This window comes from Bufo gargarizans, chromosome 2, assembly GCF_014858855.1.
Source record: "Bufo gargarizans isolate SCDJY-AF-19 chromosome 2, ASM1485885v1, whole genome shotgun sequence".
NCBI classification, from domain to species: domain Eukaryota; kingdom Metazoa; phylum Chordata; class Amphibia; order Anura; family Bufonidae; genus Bufo; species Bufo gargarizans.
The window spans coordinates 213,369,246-213,391,081 of NC_058081.1; the positions used below are offsets into that span (position 1 = coordinate 213,369,246).

At 42.4% G+C, this 21,836-nt stretch overlaps 1 protein-coding gene across 1 annotated transcript in view; it reads right to left on the bottom strand.

The window, feature by feature from the left end:
• Positions 1-21,836, bottom strand: part of LOC122925785 (protein phosphatase 1 regulatory inhibitor subunit PPP1R7 homolog) — a 75,231-nt gene that overhangs the window by 16,021 nt on the left and 37,374 nt on the right. Inside the window, exon 9 of the mRNA XM_044277137.1 lies at positions 19,887-20,049. Within this exon, the coding sequence (XP_044133072.1) occupies positions 19,887-20,049 (163 nt within the window). The remainder of the gene's footprint in view (positions 1-19,886; positions 20,050-21,836) is intronic.

The following is a 21,836-nucleotide window of genomic DNA, read 5'->3' on the forward strand; positions in this document are numbered from 1 at the left end:
TTAAAAAATATAACATTCCCAATTCACCGCAGAATGGCAATTCAGATGCATTCTTTTACCTATTACTACACCCCAAAAAAAGAAATATAATAATCACAATTTACCGCAGAAAGGCTAATGGGATGATTGGCTGCATGCATGGCATTGTGGGCGATCCCTCGTTCCCAGAGTTCTTTGCTCCATGTCCTAACACGTGCAGCAGCCATTTTAGGAAAAAATGCGATTAGTTAAGATGAAAGCGTGAGGAAATTCGTATTTGGTTCAAATCAATTTTTTCCTGAAATTCGGATCGAATTTCCCTTCAACAACTTCAATTCGCTCATCTCTACTTACAACTTAGCACAACTTAACATACAATCCAATATGTGAAAGTAATTAGTCAACAAGTCAGTAATTGGTTCCAAGTCAGTAATTGGATTTTTTTTCTTTTGGCCACTTATGGTAAGTATTTGGTCAGTATTCTTCCTCAGTACTTGTAAGCCAAAACCTGAATTGGATCTAAAACACAGGAGATGCACAAATATTTCCGAAGGGTGTTTAGTGACACCATGGTTTAGTGACGCCAAGGTATATGTAATGATTAAAAATGATTAAAAAATTATTACTAATAAAAAACAATATTTCAGCAAATATTTTGCTAGATTTTGTGTAGCACAGTGGTGTCATTTGGCACAGCTAGGTTTAGCAAACCAAAATTCTAACCCTGTACACAACAGTACGATGTGCAGGTCTCCCACTAATCAATACCAAAATATCTCAAGAAGACCTGGACATTATTACAATAAAACGTAACTTTTACTTATTAAGAATAAAAATAGAGAAAATGCAAAAAGTGCTCAAATAATAAGGTGATATAGGGATATAAAATGTACATGATAATCTCATATACACCTGGATAACAAAGATTCCTGGATAATGAATGGAAAGATCTTACCAGACCCAGGAATACAAATTGCGGTTTATATCTGCCAGGAGCCCGTCCTTCAGTGTGGTAACGATGGAATTGAGGCAGCCGGAGCTCATGATACAGCTGGTCTTGTGGGGACAAGAACTAGCAAGCCCTGAACGCAATAACCCTGCCTAAGCAAGGGTAGGGGGCTAGTAGTCCCTGCCTAGCAAATACAGAGCACCCGCCCCGATAGAGGCCACCCCGTCAGGAACTTGTCCCTGCTTGGGGCCTAATCCCTAAAACTGTCCTTCACTAATGTCCCAACATGCCATGTTTCGTCCCAGGAAAGGGACTCATCAGGGGATTTATAAGTGAAGAATATAATCAAATAAGGGCAAAAAAAGCTAAATTAAATATGCCCAAATTGATTGGATTTCCACAGTTTTTAAGTTAGAGAACTAAAAGCCGATACCTAATTTAGGTGAGGAGTAATGGGAGCATTAGCTAAACCCCAAACCTTCTTACAAAAAACCTGAGGCACAGAGTGGACAGTGGTCCATGCTTAAGTGGGCATGTCCCCACCTAACCCTGGTCTCACCGCCGATAATAAAAAGGGAGGGTAAGTTACGTTCTATTGTAATAATGTCCAGGTTGAGACAGCTAGGTTTTAGAGAAAGTTTGAACACCTAGTCTGAAAAGGGGTGTGATTAACACATAAGGGGCACGGTCAAAGATGCAACATTTTGTGCTAAAATTGTGCTACAATTCTGATGTAAATTCTGTCTCAAAGTAAGCCAACCAATATTTGGAGTATCCCTGCACCAGATTTAGGCTAGAGCTATACGGCAACATGTGTCTCACGACAAAAAGGGTATAACTACATTGTGACATGTGTTGCGTAACATTTATTATAATGATCGTTTATGGTGTCGCACTGCGACATGCAACATAACATGCTGTGACTGCGATGCAACAGTCGCACAGAAATACATCTTGGATGGATTTTTCCGACTGTCTTTTCACAGCATGTCGCATGTTGCAATGCAACATTATAGACAATCATTATAATAAATGTTGCGCGACATTCATGATAAATGTCGTTGTGTAGCCCTAGTCTAAATGATCCAGCCTGGACCCCTGTCATAAATTTGGTGTAGGTTTAGACATCCTGTGTAAGTTTACACTATCTGAAGGATTAGTAAATCTGTCTCATAGTTTTTTATATTGTGCATTCCAAGAACCATAAGTTATTTATTTTCCCATCAAAGTAGTTGATGTAGTTTTTAATGTACCATTTTGAGTACATAGAAATTATTAACTTTTATTACTTTTAGAGGGAGGGTAATGGTAAAAAAAAAGTAACAATTGTGTTTCTTTTTTACTTTTTAACCGCGCACCTTAAATAACAAGCTATCTTTATTATACAATATAAGGCCTCATCCCTCATGCACACGACTGTTGTTGTGTCCCGTGTCAGTTGTTCCGTTTTCCGTGATTTTCTGCGGACCCATTGACTTTCAATGGGTCCGTGGAAAACTCGGCTAATGCACCGTTTGTCATCCGCGTCCGTGATCCGTGTTTCCAGTCCGTGAAAAAAATATAACTTGTCCTATTTTTTTTCACGGACAACGGTTCGCAGACCCATTCAAGTCAATGGGTCCGTGAAAAAACACGGAAGCACACAAGATTGTCATCCGCGTCCGTTTTTTTCCTATCATTTGCATGGCAAACTTGACTTTGATTTTTTTTTACTTTCCTTCATGTCTGGAGATCCTCCAAAAATATAAAGGAAGACGAACGGAAATAAAAACGGACACAGATCACGGAACAACGGAACAACTTTTTGCGGAACAGAACACAACAACTGTCGTGTGCATGAGGCCTAAGGGGAAGACCCATTTTTTTTGTCTAACTGCCAAGACTCCATGGACTTGATTGACCACCCACGGGGTTAAACAGCTGGGATTGATGTCATCTCCGATCTCTGCCATAACAGTGGTAGCCCAGCTTTCAGTCAGTGCATTGCTTCTGCTGCGATCACGTGAGCTCAGCACCTGTTCCCACACAATCACCAAGATGTAACTGTATGTCATGCAGTGCTATCCATGATGTACTGTTATGTCATGGTGACGTAGCCGTCTAAACCGGGCTCAGGGGGCAGGACACACTGATTATTTGTGGTTGTTTATCTGCATACCTGCAATACCAGCCCTACAGCCTTGCTACATCTATAAGTTTAGCACTGCTACATCTGTTTGGTCACTTCAGCTCTAGCAACAGTGCTGCTATACCAGTGGTGATTTATCTATATTCACTGCTATGCCAGTGCCTCCTATTCATGCCGCTATAAGATCTGCTGTATCAGATAAGCAGCTTAGTGGATCCTCCTCATCAGAAAAGAACACAATAACTGGCACAGGGGAAGGATGTGGATTTGGCATTCTGATTGCTGGAACATTAGGTCCCAGATTGGTCTGCTGTATGGGACCCCTGATTTGCTGGTCAATCAGACTCATTGAATAGGCCTTTTGAATGGCTGAACGGCTATACATTCTGTAAACAAGACAGTTGCCATTGGAGTTTAGGTGAAGGTTTCTGTGAGAAGCTGTGACACAGTGAGAGGTTTTGTCTGGGAAAACAGGTATTTTCCTCCCAGCATGTGCTGTTGGGCTGATTTACAGCCAGGTGAGGTAAAAAACCAGACCGGATTTTAAGTGCCGGTCCGCGTTTTGGCAGCACCTGGCTGTCCTTAAATAGGCAGCTGGGCTCAGAAGCCAGGTCTCAGTGTTGGGTGGGATCTGGGAGCCTTGTGCATGGATGAAGGCTTGCTACCTGTTTGGCGTGAAAACAGGTTGGTGTTGCTATGATCAAGGACTCTTTGAGGCAGAATTGCCCCATGGTGTGAATTACCACCAACACCGCAAGGTGACTTTATGTTTGATTATGACTGCCTGTTTTGTCACTTGCCTAAAGTATGACTAAAACACTGAACTGATTGATCCAAAGAACTTGTTGCCTCTATACTGCGTCCGCTAATCTTGTCTACCAGAGCGAGTCCCCACACAGCATAAAACCGAAGATGCAGCAGCAGTTTGTCCAGCAGAATGACGGAAACCGCAATGGAAGCACAGTATACCCCATTTTAGTCAAGGTTTCTATTTTTATTTTTTTTCCTATACCAGAAAAGGAAAAAAGAAAAGAAAAGCTCTGCACATCTGACCCTGCCTTGTAACATAGTTACTATTGTTAGGTATATGCCATGTCCATATGGGCACCAGGATGCCTCTAAACTACAGAAAAAGAAACCACACAGCCTGAAATAACACGTACACATGCTTCCATACTTTTTACAGGCGTAATTCACTACAATAAAGTTGACTTCTCTGACATTCTGTGAAAATACAGCTTAGTTCTTCTCTTACTTATGACATATATAAATTTCACAGGATGTCAATGCTTCTATTATGCACTGCATTTTCATCCATTTAAAGTGTCACTTTACTTGTGACCTCTTTTCCAATCTAACATCACGAGTAGCAGAGTCAGCTGTATACTGTAGTTGCTCAAGCAACTGTACAACACCTGTAAAATCCTAATAATTAGATCTAAAAGGGATTACAAGCCACATTTTAAAACTGGTAAGTGAATGAGATCCTGCCGAGGTGCATCCTCAATTTAACCTTTCATTTTGGATATACATACTGGGGTCATTGACTAAAGACCAACGTTTCACACTACAGACTTAGTGAAAACCCTGCTGACTGATGACCCCACCAATTTATTAAGAGGTGCACAAATTTCGTCACGTCTTCTGCTGTCCGTGCGCCAGGAGCTGGAGTCGATTTCTGGTGTAATGTGTGCAGGTTTTCTGGCATACGGTACATGCTGCTAAATGACATGCAGCAAAGCTCCAATCGGGGCGGACTGGGAACTTAAAGTGGCCCTGGAAAAAAAAACCTAAAAGTGGCCCAATGTTTTAGGGGGTCCACATTGACAGAAGGTAGGGAAACACAAGTAGGCAGAGTCAGAAATATCATATCGCAATATACTATCCCAGCAGAACGATATACCACAGTGCAGCACAATATATTTCCCCAAACCTGTCCCTCTGTGGTGGCCATCACTAACTGCCCTTTTCTGTCCTCCTTCTCCATTTATCTCTGATTAATATGGAGCAGGGGGCTTAGAAGGTGAGATGTGGCCACAGCAGTTGAATTCAGGCGGGCATGTGCAGTCACTGGCGTTAATTAACCCTGAGAGTTCATTATGTACCTGGCCAGCGGCAGAGAGGGAAACTTGGGTGGCACGATGGGGCATCTGCCCACCAGGAAATTTCCCTGTAAGGTCTACGGCCAATCTGCCTCTGGCTCCCGTCTATGACCTACCTTCTCCTACCCACACCCTGCCCACATTTTGGTAAAGTGGTGAAAGTGTTGGAAAAAGTTAAAAAGTCACAGTTTGTTTTGATTTTCCATTAATGCAATAGGGAAAATAAGTGTACATTACAATTACGTAACTACCCATTCCTAACATAGCACATAGCCACATACACGCTGCAACCCTAATGAGAAATGGAACTGATAAAACAAGCATGATGGAACACTCGACCAAAAAAACATACGTACACATGGTAAACACATGTTAAAAATGTACTGAAAATGCTTATCACACATTATAGACCATTAAATTGTTCCAGCTGGGCTATTGCTGGGTTATAAATGCTGGAACTGAAGTAGTATGTAAGTGCCATCTGCATCCTTGCAAACACAATTTAGAAAGTTAAATACCAAGTGGCACATTCACTAAGGTTTGTGTTCCATGTATTAGTGTTGAAAAGTTCATCAGAACAAGAAACGCCAAGGGGGAGATTTATCAAACTGGGGTAAAGTAGAACTGGCTCAGTTGCCCATAGCAACCAATTAGATTCCACCTTTCATTTATCACAGCTCCTTTGGAAAATGAAAGGTGGAATCTGATGGGCAAGTAAGCCAATTCTACTTTACACCCGTATGATAAATGACCCCACACTGGTCCCCACACAGGTCTCTTAATTACTTTGGCACTTCTGGCAGCTTTTTCTTCGTGCACCAGAAAATCAAATCTTTTCTATGACTTGGTATAGATTTGTACTATTATTGATGTGTAAATTGAATCTGTTAGTTCACTGGAGGCCACGGCCCTTATGCGAAGAAAACTTGAAAGTCACAAATTATAGCAAAAATATGCTTTGTACCATTATTTGCGACTTCTTTACTACATAAAAGTGGTGTAAAGCTAATGATAAATGTGCCCCATGGGTCTCCTACAACATAAACTATGACTAGTGGAGGATTATTTCTTCATATCTCCCTACTGTCCACCTTATGAGGAGATATTTCATCTTACGATTGAAAATCTCTCTTGTCCTTCCTTCAAATTACTTTTTGGGCTTTGCCATGTTACCCGCACGTGTAATGTATTAAATAGCTGGCTCTGAAATATATATTTAGTAGGTTACATGGTTTAGATTGCTAGAGAATTAGTGTAAAAAATTGCATTACACCACATTTATTGTGTCTTAGACACTTTTTTAATGGGGAGGAATGGCGTACAGGAAAAAGGATGTGGGCTTAATGTGATTACATGCACCCAAGATTTGGCACAAAATTTTGGTGCAAATTAAGCAGACCAAATGTGTAAAAATACACCAGATTTATCATCTGGGAAATTGTCCATCCTATATGGAAGAAAGATCTACCTAGCAAGTTCCTTGAGGTTTCCCACTGATTAAGGCCGAATGCACACGGCCGTGTTCCGCGGCCGAGTGCGGGCCGTGAAAACCCTGCCGGGATTCCTGCTGACTGCTGGAGCGCACGGCGTCATGGGTTGCTATGACGCCGTGCGCTTCATGCAGCCGCTGCTGGACAGTAATACACTAGTATAGTGTATTACTGTACAGGAGCGGCTGCATGAAGCGCACGGCGTCATAGCAACCCATGACGCCGTGCGCTCCAGCAGTCAGCAGGAATCCCGGCAGGGTTTTCACGGCCAGCTCTCGGCCGCAAACACGGCCGTGTGCATTCGGCCTAACACATATACTGAACATACCAAAGTCTACAAAAGACTGTTCCATAGTTCTGGAAAATTCCTAACATTTTTTAATAAGCTTCAGGCAAGAGAACTATGACTGGGCTACGGACTGTCCCTGATCTTTCACCTCATGTGGTAGTTTTATGGCATGCACACCTGCAACAAAATTGTTTTAATGTTATTCATTATAAATGGAGCCTCTTCACAGAAAATACTTGATATACACAGAGGAAGAGGGTTGTATTCTTAACTCGGTGCATCCTAATAGAGGGTGAAAAGAACAACACATGAGTAGAAGGCAAGGCCATCGAAGCAGGAACTTCAAACTGGTTAATATCATATAACCATCTGGCTGTTTAAATCTAATTGCTATGATCAGAACTCAGAAGTCACACTGATAATTTTTAATTTTCATAACCTTTATAACTGCAATAAATTATTAACTGACATTTCCTAAATATCAAATGGCCAGAAATTTAGTATAATCAACAAACTCCTTAAAATTATGTTACATACAAATTATAGGTGCATTTAGAGGGGTTGTCCCATCCTGGCCTTTCATGGCCAAGATGGGAATAGCAATGGTACTCCGGCCCCTTCTGTAACTCTGCCTCCACAAGCCAGTACTTGTACTTGGCTATCTCAGGCAGTCCCATGGAGTTGCATGGAGTAGCAGTGCATATGTATGGTTGCAGCTCCATTCAACAGGGCCCAGTGGTCGTACCCCTGTCAATCACACACCTATACCCTATCCTGTGGGTTGCTATGGCAGCCTCAGGCCCTCTGAAGGCTCTGAGGCCTGTCACAGCGAAGCTCCTTTAGAGACCTGCCTGTGTTAAATCATTGCAGTCTATAGGGGACACAATCAGGCGATCACATTTTAAAATCCCATAGTGGGACATAAAGTAAGTGAAAGTGTAGGTTTAAAAAAGGTCACCCCCCTTTCCCGATATTAAAAATAACAGAAAAGAATCTCAATGGCTGAGTCATGTTTTTTTTTTTCATGAAGTACAGATAGGATGGACAGGATAGACTGTGGTAATGTGGGGCTGTGATAATGGAGACTGCATACAAGTGCTGCTGCTCATCGGCCACATCTCTCCTCTCTATACTTCATGTCTCCTCATGAACTCCATTCCTACAGAGATTCAGCTAAAGATCTTCTATATTCAGGATCATAATCCCTGTGTCACGAGGGTATCGAGAACCACGCCTGACTCCGTTATACCCGGGGTCAGGAAGTCGCAGCGGTTGGCTGCACGCTCTATTTAAGATAGGGCTGTTTTCCTTATGGTAGCTTTCTGGGTTTGCTTTGCAAACCCTTTTGGCTCACTCAGGGATCCGTAGCTCCTTCTCCTCAGCTGTTCCTTGTCCAGCACTCCCAAACCTCCTTATATTCCTCTCTCACACTTCTCTGGTTGCCAGAGATAGAGCTTCCTGCCTGGACATCTATTCTGACCCACTGGAGCTGTGTTGCTGCGTCCTCTGATTGTTGTTTCAGAACGCTACCCTCCGGATCCCTGTTGGACCTTTGTGGACTGCTGTGGTCGCCCACCTGGGTGTATGTGTTTGTCTGTATTTGTCTGTCCTCTCCCTGGTGTTTCCCTCTTAGTGCAGTGGTGCGGACTAGCGATCCCACCGGCCCGTTCACTATCTAGGGCTCATTTCAGGGAAAGCCAGGGTTTAGGCACGTGATCGCCGCACGGGTGAGGAACCCGTCTAGGGACATCAGGGCAGTCAGGTGCCAGCCGCAAGGTGAGTTAGGGGTCACCACCTTTCCCTCTCCCTTGGGCAGGGCTTTCCCTGTGTTCCTCCCTGTGCGTGACGTCGGTCATTACACCCTGACAAGCAGAGAGGAGAATGAGGCAGCTCTTTAGCTCATTGTTGTGATGTAACTTGTCCTGCTGTGTGATTAGGACAGGTTTTGTGTGTACTAATAGGACGGCGGCCATTTTATTTCCCCTGATGATTGCTCCTCAGACAAAACAAGTCATTATAACTAATAAAAGTTATTTGGGAATATATTTATAATAAAGTAATATTTTAGTATTTTCATTTTCTTAATTCCCGGAGAACCCCTTTAAGTGTTTTCATAGGGAAGTTTCAGTGACAGTGCAGTGACAGTGCAGTGTCTCTGAGCTCTACAGGCAGTTCTTTCCACCCCATTGCTTGTTTTATTTCTCCAAAATGTATTGTTAGCTGTGATACCTTGCATAGACAGGAATATGTCTTCTCTAATCATGTTAAATCAACTGAATTTACCACAGTTGACCCCAATCAAAGTATAGAAAAATGTCAAAGATGATTAACAGAAATTAAAGGTCACTAGAGCAAAATTTCAAGTGTCACAGCAAAAGGTCTGAAAACTTATGTCCAAGTCAAATTTTAGTTTTTCCTTTTTAATAAATTTGCAAATATTGCTCAAAATCTGTTTTCACTTTCTCATTGTGCGCTATTGAGTCCAGATTTATTGGGGAAAACTTTATTTATTTATTGTTAACACGAGGCCGCAACTTAACAATATGTGAAAAAAAGTAAAAGGTTCTGAGCACAAATGCTATGGTAAGAATACCCCTTTAACCGCCTCCGGACCGCCTAACGCAGATGTGCGGTCCGGAGGCGGCAGCCCTGCGCAGAGTGACGCATATACGCGTCATCTCGCGAGGGCCGATATTTCCTGTGAACGCGCGCACACAGGCGCGCGCGCTCACAGGAACAGAAGGTAAGCTAGTGGATCTCCAGCCTGCCAGCGGCGATCGTTCGCTGGCAGGCTGGAGATGTGATTTTTTTTAACCCCTAACAGGTATATTAGACGCTGTTTTGATAACAGCGTCTAATATACCTTCTACCTGGTCCTCCGGTGGTCCTTTTTGTTTGGATCGACCACCAGAGGATACAGGGAGCTGTGTAAAGTACCACAAAACACTAAACTACACTACACCCCCCTCCCTGTAGCTTATTAACCCCTTATGAACCCCTGATCACCCATGATCACCCCATATAGACTCCCTGATCACCCCCCTGTCATTGATCACCCCCCTGTCATTGATCACCCCCCTGTCAGGCTCCGTTCAGACGTCCGTATGATTTTAACGGATCCACGGATACATGGATCGGATCCGCAAAACGCATACGGACATCTGAATGGAGCCTTACAGGGGGGTGATCAATGACAGGCGGTTGATCACCCATATAGATTCCCTGATCACCCCCTGTCATTGATCACCCCCCTGTAAGGCTCCATTCAGATGTCCGTATGATTTTTACGGATCCACGGATACATGGATCGGATCCGCAAAACACATACGGACGTTTGAATGGAGCCTTACAGGGGGGTGATCAATGACAGGCGGGTGATCACCCATATAGATTCCCTGATCACCCCCTGTCATTGATCACCCCCCTGTAAGGCTCCATTCAGATGTCCGTATGATTTTTACGGATCCACGGATACATGGATCGGATCCGCAAAACACATACGGACGTCTGAATGGAGCCTTACAGGGGGGTGATCAATGACAGGCGGGTGATCACCCATATAGATTCCCTGATCACCCCCTGTCATTGATCACCCCCCTGTCATTGATCACCTCCCTGTAAGGCTCCATTCTGACGTCCGTATGATTTTTACAGATCCACGGATGCATGGATCGGATCCGCAAAACACATACGGACGTCTGAATGGAGCCTTACAGGGGCATGATCAATGACAAGGGGGTGATCACGCATATAGACTTCCTGATCAGCCCCCTGTCATTGATCACCCCCCCCTGTCATTGATCACCCCCCTGTAAGGCTCCATTCAGACGTCCGTATGCGTTTTGCGGATCCGATCCATGTATCCGTGGATCCGTAAAAATCATACGGACGTCTGAATGGAGCCTTACAGGGGGGTGATCAATGACAGGGGGGTGATCAATGACAGGGTGGTGATCACCCCATATAGACTCCCTGATCTCCCCCCTGTCATTGATCACCCCCCTGTAAGGCTCCATTCAGACTTTTTTTTGGGCCCAAGTTAGCGGAAATTTTTTTATTTTATTTTTTCTTACTAAGTCTCATATTCCACTAACTTGTGTCAAAAAATAAAATCTCACATGAACTCACCATACCCCTCACGGAATCCAAATGCGTAAATTTTTTTAGACATTTATATTCATTTAATATACATTTATATGGGGTGTCTTCTTTCCAAAATGGGGTCACATGTGGGGTATTTATACTGTCCTCGCTTTTTAGGGGCCCGAAAGCGTGAGAAGAAGTCTGGGATCCAAATGTCTAAAAATGCCCTCCTAAAAGGAATTTGGGCCGCTTTGCGCATCTAGGCTGCAAAAAAGTGTCACACATCTGGTATCGCCGTACTCAGGAGAAGTTGGGCAATGTGTTTTGGGGTGTCATTTTACATATACCCATGCTGGGTGAGATAAATATCTTGGTCAAATGCCAACTTTGTATAAAAAAATGGGAAAAGTTGTCTTTTGCCAAGATATGTCTCTCACCCAGCATGGGTATATGTAAAATGACACCCCAAAACACATTCCCCAACTTCTCCCGAGTACGGCGATACCACATGTGTGACACTTTTTTGCCGCCTAGGTGGGCAAAGGGGCACACATTTCAAAGAGCCCCTTTAGGATTTCACAGGTCATTTTTTACACATTTTGATTTCAAACTACTTACCACACATTAGGGCCCCTTGAATGCCAGGGCAGTATAACTACCCCACAAGTGACCCCATTTTGGAAAGAAGACACCCCAAGGTATTCCGTGAGGGGCATGGCGAGTTCCTAGAATTTTTTATTTTCTGTCACAAGTTAGCGGAAAATGATGATTTTTTTTTTTTTCTTACAAAGTCTCATATTCCACTAACTTGTGACAAAAAATAAAAAATTCTAGGAACTCCCCATTCCCCTCACGGAATACCTTGGGGTGTCTTCTTTCCAAAATGGGGTCACTTGTGGCGTAGTTATACTGCCCTGGCAATTTAGGGGCCCAAATGTGTGAGAAGTACTTTGCAATCAAAATCTGTAAAAAATGGCCTGCAAAATCCGAAAGGTGCACTTTGGAATATGTGCCCCTTTGCCCACCTTGGCTGCAAAAAAGTGTCACACATCTGGTATCGCCGTACTCAGGAGAAGCTGGGGAATCTGTTTTGGGGTGTCATTTTACATATACCCATGCTGGGTGAGATAAATATCTTGGTCAAATGCCAACTTTGTATAAATAAAATTGAAAAGTTGTCTTTTGCCAAGATATTTCTCTCACCCAGCATGGGTATATGTAAAATGACACCCCAAAACACATTGCCCTACTTCTCCTGAGTACGGCGATACCAGATGTGTGACACTTTTTTGCAGCCAAGGTGGGCAAAGGGGCGCATATTCCAAAGAGCACCTTTCGGATTTCGCAGGCCATTTTTTACACATTTTGATTGCAAAGTACTTCTCACACATTTGGGCCCCTAAATTGCCAGGGCAGTATAACTACGCCACAAGTGACCCCATTTTGGAAAGAAGACACCCCAAGGTATTCCGTGAGGGGCATGGCGAGTTCCTCAAATTTTTTATTTTTTGTCGCAAGTTAGTGGAATATGAGACTTTGTAAGAAAAAAAAAGAAAAGAAAAAAATCATCATTTTCCGCTAACTTGTGACAAAAAATAAAAAGTTCTATGAACTCACTATGCCCATCAGCGAATACCTTAGGGTGTCTACTTTCTGAAATGGGGTCATTTGTGGGGTTTTTCTACTGTTTGGGCATTGTAGAACCTCAGGAAACATGACAGGTGCTCAGAAAGTCAGAGCTGCTTCAAAAAGCGGAAATTCACATTTTTGTACCATAGTTTGTAAACGCTATAACTTTTACTCAAACCATTTTTTTTTTTGCCCAAACATTTTTTTTTTATCAAAGACATGTAGAACAATAAATTTTGCGAAAAATTTATATATGGATGTCGGTTTTTTTGCAAAATTTTACAGCTGAAAGTGAAAAATGTCATTTTTTTGCAAAAAAATCGTTACATTTCGATTAATAACAAAAAAGTAAAAATGTCAGCAGCAATGAAATACCACCAAATGAAAGCTCTATTAGTGAGAAGAAAAGGAGGTAAATTTCATTTGGGTGGTAAGTTGCATGACTGAGCGATAAACGGTGAAAGTAGTGTAGTGCAGAAGTGTAAAAAGTGGCCTGGTCATTAAGGGGGTTTCAGCTAGCTGGGTTGAAGTGGTTAAACAAAGTAGTATGGCAGGGACCAGCAACCTCTGACATTCCAGCTGTTCTAAAACTACAACTCCAAGAATCCTCCTTTCACTTTTATGGTAGTTACAAGAATACCAGAGTAAGTGTGCATGGTGATAGTTGTGGTTTCACAGGAGCTGGAGAGCTGGAGGTTGCTTATCCCTGCTGTATGTTATGAGATGTTACCAAACGCCTGTGACTACGATACTTCCTATAGATATTTTTCATAATGTAAGAGTAGCCCCCTGACAGTGTTCCCTATAAGAATTTGTCTTGGCCTACTCTTTGATCTTCCATATGACTGTAGACAAATAAATTATGCTCTTTACAATAGTTACTTCCAGAAACCAATTTTTGTAAGGCTCAGATTGTTGGCAGTTAAATATTCTTCTGTTATACAATGCCTGTACAAAAAAAAGTCGCCACCTGGATTTAACTTAGCAAATAGTTATGAGCCTCCTATTGGATAATTACTGCATGGGCGATTATCTTTCAGCTGGCAACAAGTTATTTAACCCCAACTGGTGCAATGAGTTGCTTCTCATTTCTTAAACAACCATGTCGAAAGACACATCTCGTGGTCGCGGAAAAGATGTTAGTCTGTTTGAGAAGGGTCAAATCATTGCCATGCATCAAGCAGAGAAAACATCTAAGGAGATTGCAGAAACTACTAAAATTGGGTTAAGAACTGTCCAACGCATTATTAAAAACTAGAAGGATAGTGGGGACCCATCGTATTCAAGGAAGAAATGTGGCAGGAAAAAAATTCTTAATATAACAAGAAAGAGAGACAGGGACGGCACAGTCACACACACAGTCCAACTTGAATCAGCAGGGAACAGGCTGCTCAGAGACTCCACACTGACGGTGGTGCTCAGCTGCTGATAGCAGAGAGATTCTGATAATTGCAGTAGTGGAGAAATGAAAAATGCAGCGGCACTCACCAGTGTGATAAAAAATCAAGCGGGTACTTTATTCCAACAGGCAGGGTGCAGACAATTCTAGACACGCATGAGAAGAGCGACGGCCGTTTCGCGCTAGCAAGCGCTTCCTCAGGCTCTGCGTCAGTGCATGTGTCGCGGGTCACCCTTTTATAGCGGCACCAATGATCGTCAGTGCTAATTGACAAAGCAGCTGTGCCTTCACTAACTGCCTCCGGACCGCCTAACGCAGATGTGCGGTCCGGAGGCAGCAGCCCTGCGCAGAGTGACACATATACGCGTCATCTCGCGAGAGCCGAGATTTCCTGTGAACGCGCGCACACAGGCACGCGCGTTCACAGGAACTGAAGGTAAGCGAGTGGATCTCCAGCCTGCCAGCGGCGATCGTTCGCTGGCAGGCTGGAGATGCGATTTTTTTTAACCCCTAACAGGTATATTAGACGCTGTTTTGATAACAGCGTCTAATATACCTGCTACCTGGTCCTCTGGTGGTCCCTTTTGTTTGGATCGACCACCAGAGGACACAGGTAGCTGTGTAAAGTACCACAAAACACTACACTACACCCCCCCCCCCATCACTTATTAACCCCTTATGAACCCCTGATCACCCATGATCACCCCATATAGACTCCCTGATCACCCCCCTGTCATTGATCACCCCCCTGTCAGGCTCCGTTCAGACGTCCGTATGATTTTTACGGATCCACACGGATAGATGGATCAGATCCGCAAAACACATACGGACGTCTGAATGGAGCCTTACAGGGGGGTGATCAATGACAGGTGGGTGATCCCCCATATAGATTCCCTGATCACCCCCTGTCATTAATCACCCCCCTGTCATTGATCACCCCCTGTAAGGCTCCATTCAGACGTCCGTATGATTTTTACGGATCCACGGATACATGGATCGGATCCGCAAAACACAAATACGGACGTCTGAATGGAGCCTTACAGGGGGGTGATCAATGACAGGCGGGTGATCACCCATATAGATTCCCTGATCACCCCCTGTCATTGATCACCCCCCTGTAAGGCTCCATTCAGATGTCCGTATGATTTTTACGGATCCACGGATACATGGATCGGATCCGCAAAACGCATACGGACGTCTGAATGCAGCCTTACAGGGGGGTGATCAATGACAGGCGGGTGATCACCCATATAGATTCCCTGATCACCCCCTGTCATTGATCACCCCCCTGTAAGGCTCCATTCAGACGTCCGGATGCGTTTTGCGGATCCGATCCATGTATCCGTGGATCCGTAAAAATCATACAGACGTCTGAATGGAGCCTGACAGGGGGGTGATCAATGACAGGGGGGTGATCAATGACAGGGGGGTGATCACCCCAAGTTAGCGGAAATTTTTTTGTTTTTGTTTTTGTTTTTTCTTACTAAGTCTCATATTCCACTAACTTGTGTCAAAAAATAAAATCGCACATACCCCTCACGGAATCCAAATGCGTAACATTTTTTAGACATTTATATTCCAGACTTCTTCTCACGCTTTAGGGCCCTTAAAATGCCAGGGCAGTATAAATACCCCACATGTGACCCCATTTCGGAAAGAAGACACCCCAAGGTATTCCGTGAGGGGCATATTGAGTCCATGAAAGATTGAAATTTTTGTCCCAAGTTAGCGGAAAGGGAGACTTTGTGAGAAAAAAAAAAAAAAACTATTTCCGCTAACTTGTGCCCAAAAAAAAATTCTATGAACTCGCCATGCCCTTCATTAAATACCTTGGGGTGTCTTCTTTCCAAAATGGGGTCACATGTGGGGTATTTAAACAAAAACAAAAAAAATTCCGCTAACTTGGGGTGATCACCACCCTGTCATTGATCACCTAGGCTGCAAAAAAGTGTCACACATCTGGTATCGCCGTACTCAGGAGAAGTTGGGCAATGTGTTTTGGGGTGTCATTTTACATATACCCATGCTGGGTGAGATAAATATCTTGGTCAAATGCCAACTTTGTATAAAAAAAAATGGGAAAAGTTGTCTTTTGCCAAGATATTTCTCTCACCCAGCATGGGTATATGTAAAATGACACCCCAAAACACATTCCCCAACTTCTCCTGAGTACGGCGATACCACATGTGTGACACTTTTTTGCCGCCTAGGTGGGCAAAGGGGCACACATTCCAAAGAGCACCTTTAGGATTTCACAGGTCATTTTTTACACATTTCGATTTCAAACTACTTACCACACATTAGGGCCCCTAGAATGCCAGGGCAGTATAGCTACCCCACAAGTGACCCCATTTTGGAAAGAAGACACCCCAAGGTATTCCGTGAGGGGCATGGCGAGTTCCTAGAATTTTTTATTTTCTGTCACAAGTTAGCGGAAAATGATGATTTTTTTTTCATTTCTTTTCTTCTTACAAAGTCTCATATTCCACTAACTTGTGACAAAAAATAAAAAATTCTAGGAACTCCCCATGCCCCTCACGGAATACCTTGGGGTGTCTTCTTTCCAAAATGGGGTCACTTGCGGTGTAGTTATACTGCCCTGGCAATTTAGGGGCCCAAATGTGTGAGAAGTACTTTGCAATCAAAATGTGTAAAAAATGGCCTGAGAAATCCGAAAGGTGCACTTTGGAATATGTGCCCCTTTGCCCACCTTGGCTGCAAAAAAGTGTCACACATGTGGTATCGCCGTAATCAGGAGAAGTAGGGCAATGTGTTTTGGGGTGTCATTTTACATATACCCATGCTGGGTGAGATAAATATCTTGGTCAAATGCCAACTTTGTATAAAAAAAATTGGAAAAGTTGTCTTTTGCCAAGATATTTCTCTCACCCAGCATGGGTATATGTAAAATGACATCCCAAAACACATTCCCCAACTTCTCCTGAGTACGGCGATACCAGATGTGTGACACTTTTTTGCAGCCTAGGTGGGCAAAGGGACCCACATTCCAAAGTGCACCTTTCGGATTTCACCAGGCATTTTTTACAGATTTTGATTGAAAACTACTTCTCACACATATGGGCCCCTAAATTGCCAGGGCAGTATAACTACGCCACAAGTGACCCCATTTTGGAAAGAAGACACCCCAAGGTATTCCTTGAGGGGCATGGCGAGTTCCAAGAATTTTTTATTTTTTGTCGCAAGTTAGTGGAATATGAGACTTTGTAAGAAAAAAAAAAAAATCATCATTTTCCGCTAACTTGTGACAAAAAATAAAAAGTTCTATGAACTCACTATGCCCATCAGCGAATACCTTAGGGTGTCTACTTTCCGAAATGGGGTCATTTGTGGGGGTTTTCTACTGTCTGGGCATTGTAGAACCTCAGGAAACATGACAGGTGCTCAGAAAGTCAGAGCTGCTTCAAAAAGAGGAAATTCACATTTTTGTACCATAGTTGTACCCAAACCATTTTTTTTTTGCCCAAACATTTTTTTTTTATCAAAGACATGTAGAACAATAAATTTAGCGACAAATGTATATATGGATGTCGTTTTTTTTGCAAAATTTTACAGCTGAAAGTGAAAAATTTCATTTTTTTGCAAAAAAAATCATTAAATTTCAATTGATAACAAAAAAAGTAAAAATGTCAGCAGCAATGAAATACCACCAAATGAAAGCTCTATTAGTGAGAAGAAAAGGAGGTCAAATTCATTTGGGTGGTAAGTTGCATGACCGAGCAATAAACGGTAAAAGTAGTGTAGTGCAGAAGTGTAAAAAGTGGCCTGGTCATTAAGGGGGTTTCAGCTAGCGGGGTTGAAGTGGTTAAAGGTCAGTATAAATATATCAAAACAAGCAATCAAAAAACCAACAAATAACAGGCAATATAATATAGTGACACAAATAATCAGTGTTTGCAACAATGTATAATTACAGAAAGGAACTTAAATCGTTCCTGTCATTTAAACCCAGTTCACCCAGAGCCTGGGTGCGCAGGATCCACCTCGCTTCCCTCTGCAGGAGGAGACTGTGTCTGTCTCCCCCCTGCAGAGAGGTAGGCACAGTCTCAAGCCCCATGAAGGAAATACAATCAGTTCTGCCTCCATGTGTGTTCCTTACATGTTCTATGAACCCGGGGCAGCCTTTACCAGTTTTCACAGAATTAAAATGTTCTCTAACTCTCTCAAAGATCAGCTGACGATCATTGGTGCTGCTATAAAAGAGTGACGTGCAACACATGCGCTGACGCAGAGCCTGAGGAAGCGCTTGCTAGCGCGAAGCGGCCGTCGTTCTTCTCATGCGTGTCTAGAATTGTCTGCCCCCTGCCTGTTGGAATAAAGTACCCGCTTGATTTTCATCACACTGGTGAGTGCTGCTGCATTTTTCATTTCTCCACTACTGCAAAAAATCCTGAATGATTGTGATCGGAGATCACTTAAACGTTTGGTGAAATCAAATCGAAGAAAAACAACAGTAGAACTCAGGGCTATGTTTAATAGTGAAAGTAAGAGCATTTCCACACGCACAATGCGAAGGGAACTCAAGGGATTGGGACTGAACAGCTGTGTAGCCGTAAGAAAACCACTAATCTGTGAGGCAAACCAGAAAAAAAGGCTTCAATTTTTCAATTTGCTAGGGAGCATAAAGATTGTACTCTGGAGAAATGGAAGAAGGTCATGTGGTCTGATGAGTCAAGATTTACCCTGTTCCAGAGTGATGGGCACATCAGGGTAAGAAGAGAGGCAGATGAAGTAATGCACCCATCATGCCTAGTGCCTACTGTACAAGCCTGTGGGGGCAGTGCTATGATCTGGGGTTGGTGCAGTTGGTCAGGTCTAGGTTCAGCAACAGTATGTGCTCCAAGAATGAGTTCAGCTGACTACCTGGACATAACATACTGATTGACCAGGTTATTCCATCAATGGATTTTTTTTTGCACGGGCATATTCCAAGATGACAATGCCAGGATTCATCAAATTGTGAAAGAGTGGTTCAGGGAGCATGAGACATCATTTTCAGTCCAGACCTTAACCCCATTGAGAATCTTTCGGATGTGCTGGAAAAGGCTTTAAACAGCGGTCAGACTCTACCATCACCAATGCAAGATCTTGGTGAAAAATGAATGCAACACTGGATGGAAATAAATCTTGTGACTTGCAGAAGCTTATCGAAACAATGCTACAGCGAATGCAGGACAGGCAGTGTAAATTAACCACAGACAAGTTCAGTAAGCAAGTAAGACTCAATACAGGCCCTTTCACTTTCAAATTTTATGTTGCAGCCTTGTGGTAAAATAAAAAGTTAACATTTTTCCCAATCTCCCAAGGAAGCTGGCATGGACTTAGAAGCAGCGGTAGCTCTGCCAAAGTTATGTAGAGGCCAGCACCCGTACATAATGCCAGCGCACCGCCACCAGTCTTAATAAATGGCCTCCTTTAAGCCACCTTGCTGTCACTAAATTACCACAGCAGTGTTATTTTTATGATTCAACTTTCTAAAAACTAGAATTCTGAATATTCTGTACTTAAAAAGGCTTGTATGTTGCCAGGTAGAACATAACAACAGACCCTCTGAGCAGGCGATATTTCTATGACTGAAAATCAGTTCCATATATTGCATGTGGACGAGGTGGTTTCTGTAGCATGTGCATGGATTTCTGTAGGCCCCATTCTGATGACTGGAAGAGTCGCAGAAATGTATATGGCTAACCTGGTGCATGTGCTCCCTTACCCAGAGTACCACTACACTCATGTATGATATTGTTATTATATTTATACAAGTTCATATATTATCAATGATTTTAAGGGCACATTATAATGATACTTATTGTAAAATCCTACCTCCTCAGGGTTTGTCAGGTCTTTGAAAGATGCTTTTTCAGGCTTTCTCTTCCCATTTTCCCACTTCTCGCAGAACTTGGTAAATAAATACTGGTTAGTTGCCCTTTGAAATTTGTATGGATCTATACTGAGGAAATCTTCCTGTGGAATGGCATCAATATATCTACAATAAAAGCAAATTGTATTACAAATTACTTTATCTTTTGCTTGTCATCTGAGTTCATTCTATAAAGGTCGTCTGTTATTACTTTTGATCCTTCAAAACTGCTTACAGAACTAGGTAGGGTCATGACACGTTGGATAATCCTACCTTTATGTCAGCTCTTATTATAAGTAGGACTGGGGAAATTAAGCTTTATTTCACCAAGTGCCTCTCCCACAAGTGCCCAGGAGGTGGTCACTTGCTGTGAAATGCTTTCTTCAGTGAGTAACTACTGTATAACCCAACCAGGAGACAGCTTCAAACTAACTCTTACCATATTTTATATATATTTCACTATATCTAATTCACATAGCTCATTTGGGCAGCACAGTGGCTCAGTGTTTAGCAGCACCAACCAAGGACATCAACTGCATGTAGTTTGTATGTTCTCTGCATGCTTGTGTGGGTTTCCCTTGGGTACTTTGGCTTCCTCCCACACTCCAAAGACATACTGATAGGGAACTTGTGAACTCCGTTGGGGACAAAAGTGATATTACTGCCCGTAGAGTGCTGCAGAATATGCGCTATAAAAGTGACTAAAAATACATTTTAAAAAATTTGTTATCATGTTGAGTGCTTTTCTAGTTGTTTATTAAACCAAGAAGTAACATGCATAAGACTAGTAGATGTAGGGAGGCGAAAACTGTTACAGTTACTACTAAATCAGAAGGATTCATGCATGCACCCAAAAGTGAGATCAGTTAATTCTTAAGGTCCCAGTGTTTGCTTGTTGTACCATTAAGGTAAATTATGGAACAGTTATCTATATTTATTGTATAATTACTGTACATTTATTGTATTACTAATTTCACTAGATGTGCCATCACTTTCTCCTTGGTAGGGAACCGCTACGGAAACTGAGATTGAAGAGGATGCAGGAGTTTAAATACAAGCTTAGTATATCAGAATAAAAAATATTTAATCTAATTTCCTTAGATTCTAAAACAGAACAATGATATATGTTTTCTTAATGCTCAAGCCAAGACCAACAGTATAGTGTATTTACAGTATGTATGCAGGTACAGTAGGTGGCCAAAAGTTTCCAAAATGGTTTACTATGTCTGCAACTTCCTGTCTTTGCAGCATCTCTGGAGCATAAATTACTGTTCTTACAAATGATATAATACTGCCTAAAGGAACTGAAGCATTCACGAGCACCTGCTGCAATATATCTGGGCACTTTAGAAACATGGATGATTGATGGCTGGACCACCTGGACCAATTAGTCTGCCATTATTTATTTTTATTTTTCTATTAGCGTAGATATACCGTATGTTTATCCAAGGCCTGTTTAAATTAATTTACTGTTGATTTTCCAACCAGATCTGCTGGACCTTTGCTCCTCGCATCTACTACTTTTTCAGTAAAATAATATTTTCTGATATTGCTTCTGAATAATATTGTACGCAGATCCGTCTCCGTACAGTATTAAAATGCATGGGCTCCGATGAGCCGAAGTTAGTTATGAAGTCGCAAGTGACTTTGTTGAAGAATTTCGGTAATTGACTTCACTGGTACCTCAGTACCGAAGCCGAGTTCAGTTTCAAGTTTTAAAGTGGTTTTCAACTTACTTACAACAATAAAACAAATACACTTAAAAATATATATATATTAATTGGCCAAAAATAACAAACCAAGAAGCAGTTGTTGAAATCAAATGCAACTTTACGTTTGTGAATGTAATAATGACATATGTAAGTGAAGATGCCAACAGTGTCTGGATGGTGAACAACAAAACTGTGGGAGCT